This window comes from Hibiscus syriacus, unplaced genomic scaffold (assembly GCF_006381635.1).
Source record: "Hibiscus syriacus cultivar Baekdansim isolate YM2019G1 unplaced genomic scaffold, ASM638163v2 tig00110332_pilon, whole genome shotgun sequence".
In the NCBI taxonomy this organism is placed as follows: Eukaryota; Viridiplantae; Streptophyta; class Magnoliopsida; order Malvales; family Malvaceae; genus Hibiscus; species Hibiscus syriacus.
Window position 1 is genome coordinate 1,737,542 of NW_024062688.1, and position 14,108 is coordinate 1,751,649.

At 35.0% G+C, this 14,108-nt stretch overlaps 1 protein-coding gene across 1 annotated transcript; it reads left to right on the forward strand.

Annotated features, from left to right (window-relative positions):
• Positions 1 to 12,896: 12,896 nt before the first annotated feature.
• LOC120119442 lies at positions 12,897 to 13,346 on the forward strand. Its single transcript, XM_039139258.1, has one exon. It carries the CDS (start codon positions 12,949 to 12,951, stop codon positions 13,312 to 13,314), a length of 366 nt encoding a protein of 121 aa, XP_038995189.1. The 5' UTR covers positions 12,897 to 12,948; the 3' UTR covers positions 13,315 to 13,346.
• Positions 13,347 to 14,108: the final 762 nt, after the last annotated feature.

A 14,108-nucleotide genomic window follows, 5' to 3' on the forward strand; every position in this document is an offset into this window, starting at 1 on the left:
GTGATTCCCTTCCAGCGCCTTTCTTCGAGTTAATACAGGCAAATCCGACAAAGGAATTCGAGAATATTGTGACAAGTGGAGATTTAATTGAGAATGTAATCAATGAAGAAAACTCAAAAGTCACATCCAAGAGCCCAACGGATCAAAAAGCAAAAGCTGATCATGTGAATGAGTGTCGCATCCAGAGTCCTCGCAATTGCAAAAGAAAAAGAGCAAGTAACTGTTCGGATCGACCAAAGAAAGTCATGCGATCAAGAAAAACTTTGGAAGTGTTCCAAACTTCCATTTCAGACTTGTATCCTCATTTGGTTAAAGGTCAATACATCACACCAAGACCAACTAAAGTGACATCAAACCCTTCTGCTCATAGCTATAATCAAGATAGTGTTTGTAATTTCCACTTGGGGGTAAATGGGCATTCTACAGGCAATTGTAGGTCACTGTTAAAAGAAATTGAGATGCTTGTTGACAAAGGGGTTTTGACACAAGAAATGATCAAGAAATGGGGGGCAAATGAGGAAAAGAAACCTGATCCTATTACATACCCAACATTATAGGAATAATGAGGCATGATGCATAAACAAGTGGAAGTGTTATCTACCACTGTAGTACTTTATATTTTCAGCATCTTTTTTGAACTTGTTTTTTTGTTCCTTTCTCCACCTTTTGTGCAATAAATAAATGTGTGTTGCTTTTATGGTTATGAGCAAGGAATCAAGTTTTAACCTTGAGATTATTGAGTATCAAGTAGATTAAATATTCTTTTAATTTTTCAAGAGTTATAGATCTTTGGCAAGTTGTAAAATTATATCTTCCATATCCCATCCAATGCCAATTACTCAAACTAAATCCTGACACTACAAAGATTCCGAAGAAATGTCTCCACCTGTTTTTGAGACACCTACTCCAGATGTTTACCTTTTCGGGTAGAGTTGATTGATGATACTACATTCCACCATATACATGACTTCAAAAGTCACACATTTGTCTTTCCGAACACAAAACCATCATAAACCAAAAGACCTCAAAAGAACCAAACTTTCAATTATCCGTAAATCTTACTACAAGAAGAGACGAGATGAGGCATCATTGACCAACTCATTGAAGATGATTTCGAGTGATTAGGGCATACTAAAGAAGAAGAAGAAAATGATTGATTGAAATAAATATATCATGCATTAATTACATTTTTTCATGTAAGTAAAGTTAATCTTGAATATTCATCCCCCTGGAGATACCTCTTTTTACAAGGACTTATATGTATGAGATGACTAAATTTCGCGCACAGAACAAGCACGCCAACTCAGTGTCATATAACCCAAAGATGAATGGGGCATTTGCAGGAGCAAATAAGTACCTTAAGAGGATCATTACAAAGATCACTGAAGCTTACAAGGATTAGCATGAGAAGCTACCTTTTGCCTTATATGCATATTGAATTACTGTGCGAACATTTACTAGGGCAACATCTTATTGTTTAGTCTATGGGATGGAAGCATTATTACCAATTGAAGTTAAGATCCCATCATTTTGTATCCTAAAGAAGGACAAATTGGAGAAGACTGAATGTATCTAAGCTCGATTTAATCAATTAAACCTTATTGATGAGAATCAATTGAAAGCTATTTACCATGAGCAAATGCATTATAAACGGACAAGAAAATACATCCAAGAGAATTCCAAGAGGATGATCTAGTGCGGAAAAAGATTTTGCCTATACATAAAGATTTCCGGGGAAAATGGATGCCTAATTGGAAAGGGCCATACGTTGTAAAAAAGACTTTTTCCGGAGAAACGTTGATCTTGGCAAAAATGGATGAGAAAGTTCTGAGAAACCAAATAAACTTAGATTCTGTCAAGAAATATTATACTTGAAGAAGAAAAAAGGACAAAAAGGAAAAAGAGGTATTCAAAGCAATTGAAGTCATATACTCATCCAACAAAGAAAGAAAAAAGAAAAATCCAACAAAAAAAAGAAAAAAGAAAAAAAAAAGGAAAAAGAAAAAGGGGAGAAATTGAATCAAGATGGTGACTCCAGGGAGCCTCAAGTTACAAGATGGATCAAGTACAATTAATTCAGATATTCATATTCAACAAGAAGAGCAAGAAATGATGAAGATATGAGAAAATGGAAATGAACCCAAAATTCGGCAGTCTAGAGGGATCCAGATGATAGAAAAATCCCCAACAAAGCAGATCCAAGTCAAGCAAAGCAAAATTGAAGGCATCCAATTAAGAGAGAATATCTTCAGAATTCATTCCGCCTCTCAAGATTGATTTTTATTTGCAAAAATTGGTTTTTAAAATCTTTAATGCATGATATAAAAAAATGATAAAAGGGGGGTTCAAGATGTAAATTTTTAAATAAACATCTTGAAACCAAAGAAGGATTCGTGTTGAAAACCTAAAAAGGTGGCTCGAATATTGAATGGTGCAACAACGACATAAGAGACGATTTTAAGCTCTTAAAAGAAGCACCACACATCTAAAAAACGTTCCTGAGATTCTGGAAACGAGAAACATCTCTACAAGATGAGCATAACAACCATTTCTTCAAGTTAGTGAAAGCCCGAAGCGACATACTGAACCAACTTAAAAGAACCTACTTTACCAGAATCCACCTACACCTTAAATCAGTCAATAGTTTTGACACTTGCGATAGGACTATGATTTTTGAATGATTTAAAAGTGTAGTTGATTTATTGGATATTCATTAAACTCATTATTTATGATTTGATTATATTGTGAACCTGAAAGGGGTAATACTTTACAAAATTCTTTCATTCTTCAATAAAGAAAGGAGAAAAAACATTTTCAAACAAGACAGTCTCAAATGAGGAAGGTCCTTAAAGCAATTGTTGCTTATTCTACCTCTGTTGTAGAAAAAGAATGAATGAGGCCAGAATGATGAAACACTTCACATTTTTAAAGGCAAGTGGTCCAAGAAGCCGGAAAAGTCTGGAGAATTGAACTTGTGACACTCTCCTATGACATCATTAGCAATCCATCAGGAAAGATTATCGTTTATTTCATGCTGAGGGCGATAAGCATCACCAGACAGATTATTTTCCCCAACCATCAATTCATGTTCTCTAGAAGAACACATCATAGAGCCATGAACAAGTCCACCATCTGCACTCTGGTTATACCTTGATACTGGTTCAAGTCTTGATGCATCATTGCTGCCTCTTCCATGCCGATTATTTTCCTTGTCATGATTATATCCATTATGTCCTTCAGAAGATTGTTGAATTTGAAATTGAGAACTTGTAGCACAGAATAAGACATTGGAACAGATTCTAAACTTGTATGCTGTACAGGATTCCAAAAGTTGAGATAACCAGTTTTACCATCAACTAAACCTTTCCATGGTTAAGGAAGAGTGGGATATGGCAGTGTGTATTTTTTAGCAGCAGAAGAGACAGTCATTGTGACAGTCATTGCAAGGAAATGCACCAACAAAAATCCTCGAGTCCATCTTGATGGTGTTTAGTGCTTTCATTAAGGTTGTTACACGGGATGCTACCAACAACAAGGTCGAATTTGACAAATCTACTCATCAATTGCTCCAACCGATCATCATTCAGTTCTTGCACATTTGTTTTCAAAAGTATGCCAAGACAATAGAAGGTAATCTCTGTATCACTGATTCCAGAGAAAAGAGACAGGACATTGATATCACTGGGGAACTTGTCTCTAGCAGCTCCTCATGTATAGTTTTTAGGGAAACCTAGAAGCATTTCCACCTCATCAGGTTCAAGTGGAGTAACTTTATTCCTTCCAACCCATACCAGATTCCATTTTCAGCACTCATCAAGAACATACTTCTGGACAATCGAAGGTGGCTCATTGTCATAAGCTTCAAGAGCCTTACAGATCCTTTCTGTCAATTTGGCACTTCCTGTACATGTTTATAAACAGTTCAACTTTGTTCTTGGATCCCAGGAAGGCCATCATTTCTTTGTCAATGGAAAAATATCATGTATAGTGCGTGGAGAAAACAAGATAAGAGGAAATTTGTTCTCAATTGGCAGATTATGAATATAGCACTTTTCAGTGTAGCATCATGAAAATGCTTCGAATCTACAAATTCTGGCTCTACATCAAATAAGTATTGTGATATTCCAGTCCAAACATTAACTGGAGCAAGTGCCACGTTCTCATAGTAGAAATAAGGAGACCAAATAGCATATTCTGGAAGTGTTCTTTGAGTTATCTGATCTGGTTCGGTATGAACCCCAGAACCAATCATTGGAATTAAAAGATGAACTGCATGATCGTCTTCATTAAGAAGCTTCTTTTCAAGCTTCTTCTGCTTATTCCTTTTCCAAAAATCATAGCTCGAGTTTTGCCTTTTCTTGTAATTAGGATCATTGCATAATGGATTCCTATCTTCTATCAGAAGAAGTGCGTTAGCAACCTTAGCCATTTGAGCAGCACATATTAAATTTGTCAATTCTGCAATTGATGAATCTGGACCACATCTCTCCATGGCTATTGAAGCCTTAACCTCTGAGAATCTATTTTTGTCAAGTATAACAGTTTATTCTCCTCATCAGAATTAGTATTCAGGATTTCTTCGGTATCAGAAAGAACTATCAATATCTGTGAAATCATCCTGAAAGATCACTTCATAATCAGATGAGTTGTTATCAGAAACAACATGTTGCATGGGTGTGGATTTTTCAAGAGCCTTTACCATTGTATATGTAGTCTTGCCAGTACATCAGATTACTATTTGTATAAATTGGTTACTCTCCTACGGAAAGTATATTTCAGAGATGGCCTTCACTGAAAGATGATAAGCCACTGTGTCAGCCTGGAACAGATTACCAAGTTATTTTTACTGCAATGTCTGACTAAATCCCTCCAGATACATAAAATGATCACCTCATTCAGAATAAACATATCTCAGACGTTTCTGTCATAATGATTTAGTACTTCTTAAGTTTGTGACAACATGAAGAGATTTCCTCCAGTTACTTGACAATACTACTGTTTAGTGACACCAGAATGAGAGTATTCAAGATAAGCAAATTTGGGGCACGAATAAAGCTACAAGTACCCATAACAGTGCATTGTCAAAATTGGACCTCATGAGGATCATGATATTCCAGTCAAACATACATTGAGAGTGAATCAGAAGTAGAATATTTAGGCATCTCGAAAGCCCAATTCATATAGATCTAGAGGGACATCTTGAGGGCCCATTTTCAACCAGAAATAGAATATTGGGGCATTTTGAAGGCTTACAACAATATGAATATTTGGGCATTCTTGGAGGCTCATCTCAACAAGAAATAATGTGAACACACTTTTAACATCTGTATCAGCAAATGTTGGGGCATTTTGAAGGCTCAAATCAGCAAGAAGCAAATGATAGGGCAGGCTGAAAGCCCATTTCAATCAGAATTAGTATTGTTGATGCATTTTTGAATATTTGTATTAGCAAATGCTGGGGCATGCTGAAGGCCCATATCATCATGTGTTAAAGATCATTGATTTGAGACAATATTTCCAATGAGACAGAAAGATATGAAAAATGAAAATGATAAAACAGTGGCAGTCGAGCTGACTATACATAATTGCTTCGTTCATCAGGCAGTTGCATTAGAATCTTGTTGTTGAACAAATATCTACTCAGCAAGTATGGTTTCAAATACCCAATCTTCTTAAACCATGTATCACATGACAGTGTGTTAAACTACATCATGGATAAAGATGGTCCCCATGCAAACTACTCGATCCAGGGTTTAGTTCCTCAAGATCTCAGCTTTGAATTTTGTAATATGTGTATCAGTGATGATTGAAAATATTTCTTTGAGATTCCTGGCAGTTAGTTTCAACCATACTGTTGGGATTACGAAGCTGTTTTTCACAATAGTTTTCGCTTAATCGATGACATTGGAAAGGTAGACTCGACTCACTTATATTACTGTTATTCCCGCTGTTACTGGGGTTATCATTACCAGCCAGGCTGAACTGATTTTTTTATCTATTTTGGGTTTTATCATGTGCGTTTCATCCCCAGCAGCAAGAATTCCACGGATATCTTTTTGTACATAGATCCTATAGCTGAAGTGTTTCTACTTTCTACAATGCTCATTACAAAAGAAATCGTGATCAGTATTACACTTGCCCTTGCCCGAGATGATATCGAGATCAATTAGTGTCTCCTATTCAATTTGACACCAGCACATTTTGTGAATTTGATCAACTTTTTGTCATACCAGTATTTCACTTGTATTCCCATTGAGTTTTGTTCTCAAGTGGTCTTGTGACATCATACAAAAACTTTGAACACCATACAAAGAGCTTCATTGACCAGTAATTTGAGCAGAAGCCACATGAGATGAAGAATGTGTTGTCAAATGTTTTATGAACCAATGATTATGGTGTTGAACCAATGTTCTGATCATATGGTTTCCATTTATTGATCCAAAATTAATTTTGTCTTCTTCAACCCCAAGATTAGAAGTGGGATATGATGTAGATTTCTTTCCACAGAAGGAGAGCTAAAATTTTAACAACAAGAAACTATTGGAGCCAACTAAGATCAAACAATAGGTTGTTGTTAAACATCTTTACATGATATGGTTTGAGTTGCTTTGTTCGAGATCCAATTAGATGTGGAGACATGAAAGGAATTGGAATAAATCTTCATTGTGATATGTTTCAAGAGTTAAATTAGAACAGACTCTACTCTCCTAATTAATCCCTGCTGAGTCAGGCATATCTACATCTACACTCTTCAAAGATGATAGATTCTATTTTCAAAGATGATAGATTCTCTTTTTAAAGATGATATATTCTCTTTTCAAAGATGAAAGCTTTATTGGATTTCTACACAAGTCCAGACAAAGAAAGCCGGTGTTACCAAAGATAAAATGGGGCATCAAAGTCATAGTTCTGACTACGACAAGAGTTCCACAAATAAAACATTTCTTCTGAGACTTTCACGAAACAAAGAAGACGCCAAGATACAAGTTGATCAGATGATTCTGTAGAAATGAAAGCTTGATAGCATAAGTTTCTACACTGATATCCAAAGATAACCCTGGTAATAAATGATGAAGTGAAGGAAGACCAAGTTCACCACTTTGAAGTCAAATAAAGATTGCATCAACATTCATGCATTCATAAGAATATCATTTACACAATAGACAATGCATTACATTGATACATCTGAGTGCATTCAAACATGAAGTTTTACAGATCTTCAAAAGAATAAGAAGATTCATGGTAAAAAATACCTTACACGAAGAAGGTATTCAAAACCACAAATACAGGAATCACGCAAACATCTGAAGAATAGATGAACGCAATCCACAAAAAATGAGCATTATCTTGAGATTGGGGCATGTTACCCAATCAACATGTTATTTTGAAAAATAATGAGAAAACGATTTCCATAGTTTCTCATTCAATCTTTTCTAAAAATGAAATTGTTGAAAAGTAAGAAAACGATTTCCTTAGTTTTTTTACTTAGTAAACTATTTCCCACATCTGTAAGTCCTGCAGTGCATGATGTTTCCAAAAAGCCTTCGGGATCTTTTTGATGTTTTTAAAGCCTTAGGGTCATCTGTAAGTCCTGCAGTGCATGATGTTTCCAAAAAGCCTTCGGGAGCTTTTTGATGTTTTCAAAGCCTTAGGGTCATCTGTAAGTCCTACAGTGCATGATGTTTCCAAAAAGCCTTCGGGAGCTTTTTGATGTTTTCAAACCTTCGGGTCATCTGTAAGTCCTACAGTGCATGATGTTTCCAAAAAGCCTTCGGGAGCTTTTTGATGTTTTCAAACCTTCGGGTCATCTGTAAGTCCTACAGTGCATGATGTTTCCAAAAAGCCTTCGGGAGCTTTTTGATGTTTTCAAACCTTCGGGTCATCTGTAAGTCATGCAGTGCATGATGTTTCCAAAAAGCCTTCGGGAGCTTTTTGATGTTTTCAAACCTTCGGGTCATTTGTAAGTCCTGCAGTGCATGATGTTTCCAAAAAGCTTTCGGGGGCTTTTTGATGTTTTCAAACTTTCGGGTCATCTGTAAGTCCTGCAGTGCATGATGTTTCCAAAAAGCCTTCGGGAGCTTTTTGATGTTTTCAAACCTTCGGGTCATCTGTAAGTCCTGCAGTGCATGATGTTTTCAAAAAGCCTTCGGGAGCTTTTTGATGTTTTTAAAGCCTTAGGGTCATCCGTAAGTCCTACAGTACATGGTGTTTTTAGGACCTCTGGAATGATGTTTTCAACATTTCAGTCTTACTCAAAAGAAGAAAAATGAAAAAAAATTATTGTTTTTCCGTCTTTGCTCTATTCTTGTTAACACAATAATAAGCAAAGAGGGGAAGCTGTAAACACTAATTTTTTTTTCATTTTATTTTTATTATTATTATTAAAATTATTATTATTATATTATATTATTATTAAATTATTATTACAAATAAGCCAAAATCGGGGCCCAATTACAAACTTGGTGGCCCAGACCGAGAAACCTTAACCCTTTTAGGGTTTTCTGAAAATTCCAGCCGCCCCAGCCAACGGTTCAGCTTCCAGTCGCCTCTGATGATTCCAATAGTCTCCAGCAGCATCCGACGCCTCTACTAGGTGTTCCACCCCGCTGTAGCCACGACACCGCCGCCTCAAAGAAGCCTCCAAAAACGCCTCGTCATCACCCCACGTCGAGCTCTATGGTGAGTCACCACCATAGCTATGGTGACTCACCGAGAAACACTTCTGTGACCGATCTGAGGAGTGTTTCGTCGAGGCTATAAAAGCCTCGACTCACCTGCAAAATAAAGAACGAAGAGGAAGAACCGGAGATAACAAAAAAACAGAGGGGCAACCAACACACAGCCACGGAGAGCAAGAAAAAAAACAGTGAGCAAACCAGCAACCACAAACACCAAAATAGCAAGGAAAAGACGGAGAGATAATCATCGGAGCCTTCACACGCCACCGGAAACCTTCGAAAACCGAAGGTATCTTCTTAGATCTGCTCCAATCGGGGGCTATTTAAGAAAAAAGGTTACCGAAATCGTCTTTAAGACGGCAAGATCTATGTTTTGGGAAATTTTGGAAATTCCAGCCACCATTTACGGTGGGCGGCGTCGGAGGTGTACGGTGGCAGACGACTGCCGGATTCCCTCCGGCGAGGGAAGCTAGAGAGAAGCCAGAGACAAATTCTGGCTCTCTTATTTTTTAGAGAGAAGAGGGAATGAAGAAATGAGAGAGCTGGCCCGAAGGGCCAGCCGTTTCGGGTATTTAAATAGCCTCTCCCAAACGACGCTGTTTTGGGGAGGGTATTTCTGTAATTTCATAAAGGGTAAACCCCGTCCGCAGTGCTCCAAGTTTGTATACCTTGCAATTTAGTCACTGAAAGTAATTTTTGATTATTTTAATTTAGTCTTCTAATTTTATTTTATTTTAATTTAGTCCTTATCAGCATATATATATATATATATATATATATATTTAGGTAAATATCAAATTTAGTCCCTCCTAGTTTAGTAATTATTATTTTAATCCCGTATTATGAATTATGGTTAAATTACACTTTTAATGCCCACCTTTTATATATTTCGAATTAGGATTCTAGTTTTATAATTTTACATTTTAATCATTAAATTTTCATTTTTGACTATTTATTTTTAATATTTTACATTTTAATACTATATTTTTACTTCCTTTTATTTTAATCATTATTTGCAATATTATTTTATTATTATTGCTTTAATTATTATTTCATTATTATTATTTCTATCATTTATATAAATAAATATATATATAATAATATATGTTTATTTATTCTATTTGTTTTCTATTAAAATCCTATATTTCATAAATTACTTTTAATAATCATATTTTAATATATATTTATTTTTCAATATTAAGAAAATGAATGTCTTAAAACACCTAGAAGTCTGTTTTATGATATTTTTACTAAATATCCTATTTTTATAAATCCTATATTAACTTTTAATAAATGTTTTATTTATTTTTATATCAAAGAAAAGAGCTGTCTTAAAGCACCTAGAAGCCCTTTTCTGATATTTCTAAATAAATAAATATCTTATTTATATTAATATATTTTCATAAAATCATAAATTTGAAATAAAAAAGATTATAAATTAAATATATCTTTAAATTTTTAATTTCTAATAATAGAGACAATTTATAATTAAAAAGTATCAATTTTGGACGTTGTGGGGGGTGCTAATCCTTCCCTAAACGTAACCGACCACGAATCCTTTTTTATTATTAAAAAGAACGAATTTTTGGTTAAAACGCAGATAAGTTTATTTTTTAATCGATGTTTTGTTAAAAACTCTTTTAAAGGATGATTTTTAGGTATTCGACCTACCTGATCCAAAAGGCCGATGGCGACTCCCAAATTATTTTAAAAACCCATTTATTCACATTATTGTTCCCGCCAAGTAAAAAATTCGTGCCCGGACGAAAACCGGTTATGACACCCACCATACAAAAGGCAAAAAATTACAAAACAGTCTCTCTGAAGGTGACTTACCAATATCATATCTTATTTGGGTACAATAAAAATAAGCTAGATCACCTGCACGCCAGATATTGCTTTCACAAAGCTCATGGATTGATGGAAAGAATTAGCTTAAGTAAAAGCTTAGTTTGCAGAAAGAAAACGCAGCCACTAGGGATGCCGATATTTATTCCAAGGTTCATATAGGTGTAATTCAAGTTTATATTGAATGGAGGTCACTTGTCCTTTTGTTTATTTTTTCATTTCTTTTCCCCTTAAGACAATTGCATAAATAATTAACACCAGGATTATTACTTAGCACAAAATGCATCCCAGACTTTTTCATATTCATTACAAAATTTAACTTTTTCATTACAACCTTCATCACATTAATCATATTAATGCTTCCATTAACTAATAATATTTTTACAATTTATTAACAATTAATTTGTCTAATAAGATGAGCCATTACATCTTTTAAACAATAAATCAAATAATATGATTAAACTAAAAAAATTCTTACAATTCACCTAATTCTATGTATTACAAATTCAACTCAAATAAGCAACGAGTCTCTCTCTTAATTGAGTTATTTATTTATAAGTTTTTAAAATTAAATATTGTGTTTATAGTTTTATTAATATTTTTTTAAAATTAAGACAAAAAGACATCGGAGAACTTTGTACTTAGCACCTGAGTTATTTTTCACTTAATGTGGCTCTCCAACTCAATAAAACAAATTCAATGTGTACCTTTGACTAGCGTTTTCCATTGTTGACCGTTACGGTGACGATGTGAAGATACATGGTACATGGATGTTTACAATGGTGACCACATTGGGTTTGTTTTCTGAGTTGGAGGGTCATATTGGATGAAAAATAATTCAATGACCATATTGATTATTTTCAAAAGTACAAGGGACTCTTATGCCTTTTTGCCTAAAATTAAATAATGTGTTTGTAATTTGGGTAAACTACATAAATGCTCACTTTCGTTTGAGTTTTATAAACATTTCCTCACTAAATTCAAAAAACATAAGATTTGGTCATTTTCGTTTCGTTTTAATTAAGATGTGGTCACTGAAGATTAACGGTCGTTAAACCTTTAACAGTTTGCTGACATGGTACGATAAATATATGAAATTAAAATCACATCATTTCCACATAGATAATACATGGATTAAGTTTAGTTCACTTTCCTTTCATATTTGTATACTTTTGGTCACTTACGTTATCGTTTTATTAAGTTTTGGTCACTTGGACGTTGAATGTCGTTAGTTTGATGACATGACCCGTTAGTAAAATGATTTAATTTTTATTTTAACCCCTACACTTTAGATAAAATGCTGATTATGGATCTTTTTGTAAATTCAAATTAGTTTAGGGTTAACATTTCAATTTATCCATTTTTAATAAGTTTTCTTCCCAACCCCATTATTGTTTCATCTTCTCTCTACTACTTCGTCATATATCTCTACTTTATTGCTCCATTTGCCTTCTTTCAATGACTCATGCTACATTTCAAGAATAATGAAAGATTTCTAAGTTTCAATCAAACAATAACACCACAAATTCAAAGAAAAATGAAAGGGTAAGCATTTAGAGATAAAATAAAGTTGAGTAATCTCAGTTATTCAAACAAAAATTCAATTTCCAGAGATTGTATAATGTTGAATCCAACAAGGAATAAGAAGACAAATCAATGTATCCAAATTAACTCGATAATTGGATATCACTCTTCATGGAGATTTTTCCATAAGAAAGCGCTTATGGTGAAACATAATCAATATGTCCAAACAACCCAACGACTAGATTTGTGAATTCATCAACTGAACTCAATCCAAAATTCATGATATTCAACGTCGAATCTTTGTTTTTGCTCAAGAACAAATATTTTTCCGATTCTAGATCCCTATGAATCACCGTTAACCCTACGACATGCGTGATCTGCCACACCACCACCACCGCGACAACATTCTAGTACCTCGTTTTAAAGTGATAAAAACTTAATAAAACGATAATGTAAGTGATCAAAAGTGTATAAATGTGAAAGGGAAGTGATCAAAACTTAATCCACATATTATCTATGTAGAAATTATGTAATTTTAATTTTATATATTTAACGTGTCACGTAAACCATTAAAGGTTTAACAACCGATATCTTAATTAAAACGAAACGAAAAGTGATCAAATCTTAATTAAAATAAAATGAAAGTGATGAAATTATTTTTTTTAATTTTAATAAGGAAAATTTATAAAATTTAAACTAAAGTGATAATTTCTGTAAATTACCCGTATAATTTCATTAGTAGTTAAGTAATATAATATTTATTTTAACCCATAAAAGAATACTAAGACGCTTCTTCCGCGCACTATTTCAATCCCCACAACGCCCTTTTGCCCCTTCACTTTTCTCGTTTTAGATCCTGAAGAAAAAAAAAGGCAGGCCATACGAAACAACAGCCACAATGTCACCGGAAAGACAAGGTGGTGGCGGTGCTCCCCATGGAGTAATACTAGCCGTAGTGGTGGCCATCGTAGTATTAGCTCCTTTCTTGTTCGGCGATCAAGGCGAGGCCATAACCGAAGCCATTTCCGACCTCTTAACTCCACTTGGTCTTCTCCTCCTGCCCATTATCCTCCTCCTCACAATCCAGTTCCTTTCATCCGACAGCGGCTCCTTCGTCTCTGCCATCTTCTCCACCGGCGAACCCGATTCCATCCACCGCGCCAGCGGATCTCCGTTTGGAGTTGCCTTGTTCCTCCTCCTCATCTTGTTCTTGCTCTACAATCGTGTTTCCATCTTCGGCGGCGATGACGATTTAGACGATTGACTTCCCCGATCTATCGAAGACTTCTTTTTTGTTTTTTTGTACGCAGTGCGAAGATTTTGAATTTTTGTTTTCTTGTAGTATGATTGTTGTAATTTTACGTGAATACCCAACTAATCAAAGTAATTTATTTGAGCAATTGAGGGCATTTTTTGTCATTTGAGTTGTCTTTTTAATTGTTTAATTATACGTCGTACTGCTTTGTTTTGTATACTGTTGTCTGCTTTTATGTCGAACAGTTAATCAACGGTGTGGTGGTTGTCAAGTCCGTGGCACGGTGGCTGGGACGGTGATGCAGCCGTTGACAAGAACGGGTTTTCTTTTTGTAGTTTTGTTTTGTTAAGGCTCCTTTTTGGAATGGCATTCTCCGTTTTCATATGTTTTTTACTGGCTTTGGGTCTTGATTTCCATACAACAGGAACGTAGACACGTGTTTTTCCTTTTTGTAATGGCCAAAAGAATCTAAATTTGGGTAGACTAAAGTTTGATCATTTAATAATTTGCACTGGGTTAATAAAATTGGCATTTTTCCCAATAAATAATTGGTGATCGGTATATTTATCGATTTAATATCGGTTAAATTATATTTCCTGATCTAACACCATTTGCAGTAAGGTGCGCCCCCTGCGACGCACCTTATGCTGACATGGATACGCGTGGGTATAATGCGGCCCCTAAGACGCGCCTTACGCCACGTAGGGTTTAGCGTGGGTCAGGGGCCGCGCCTGACCTTTATAATTATATATAGCGTGGGGCAGGTACCGCGCCTTGTATAATTGTTACAACTTTTCTCGGCT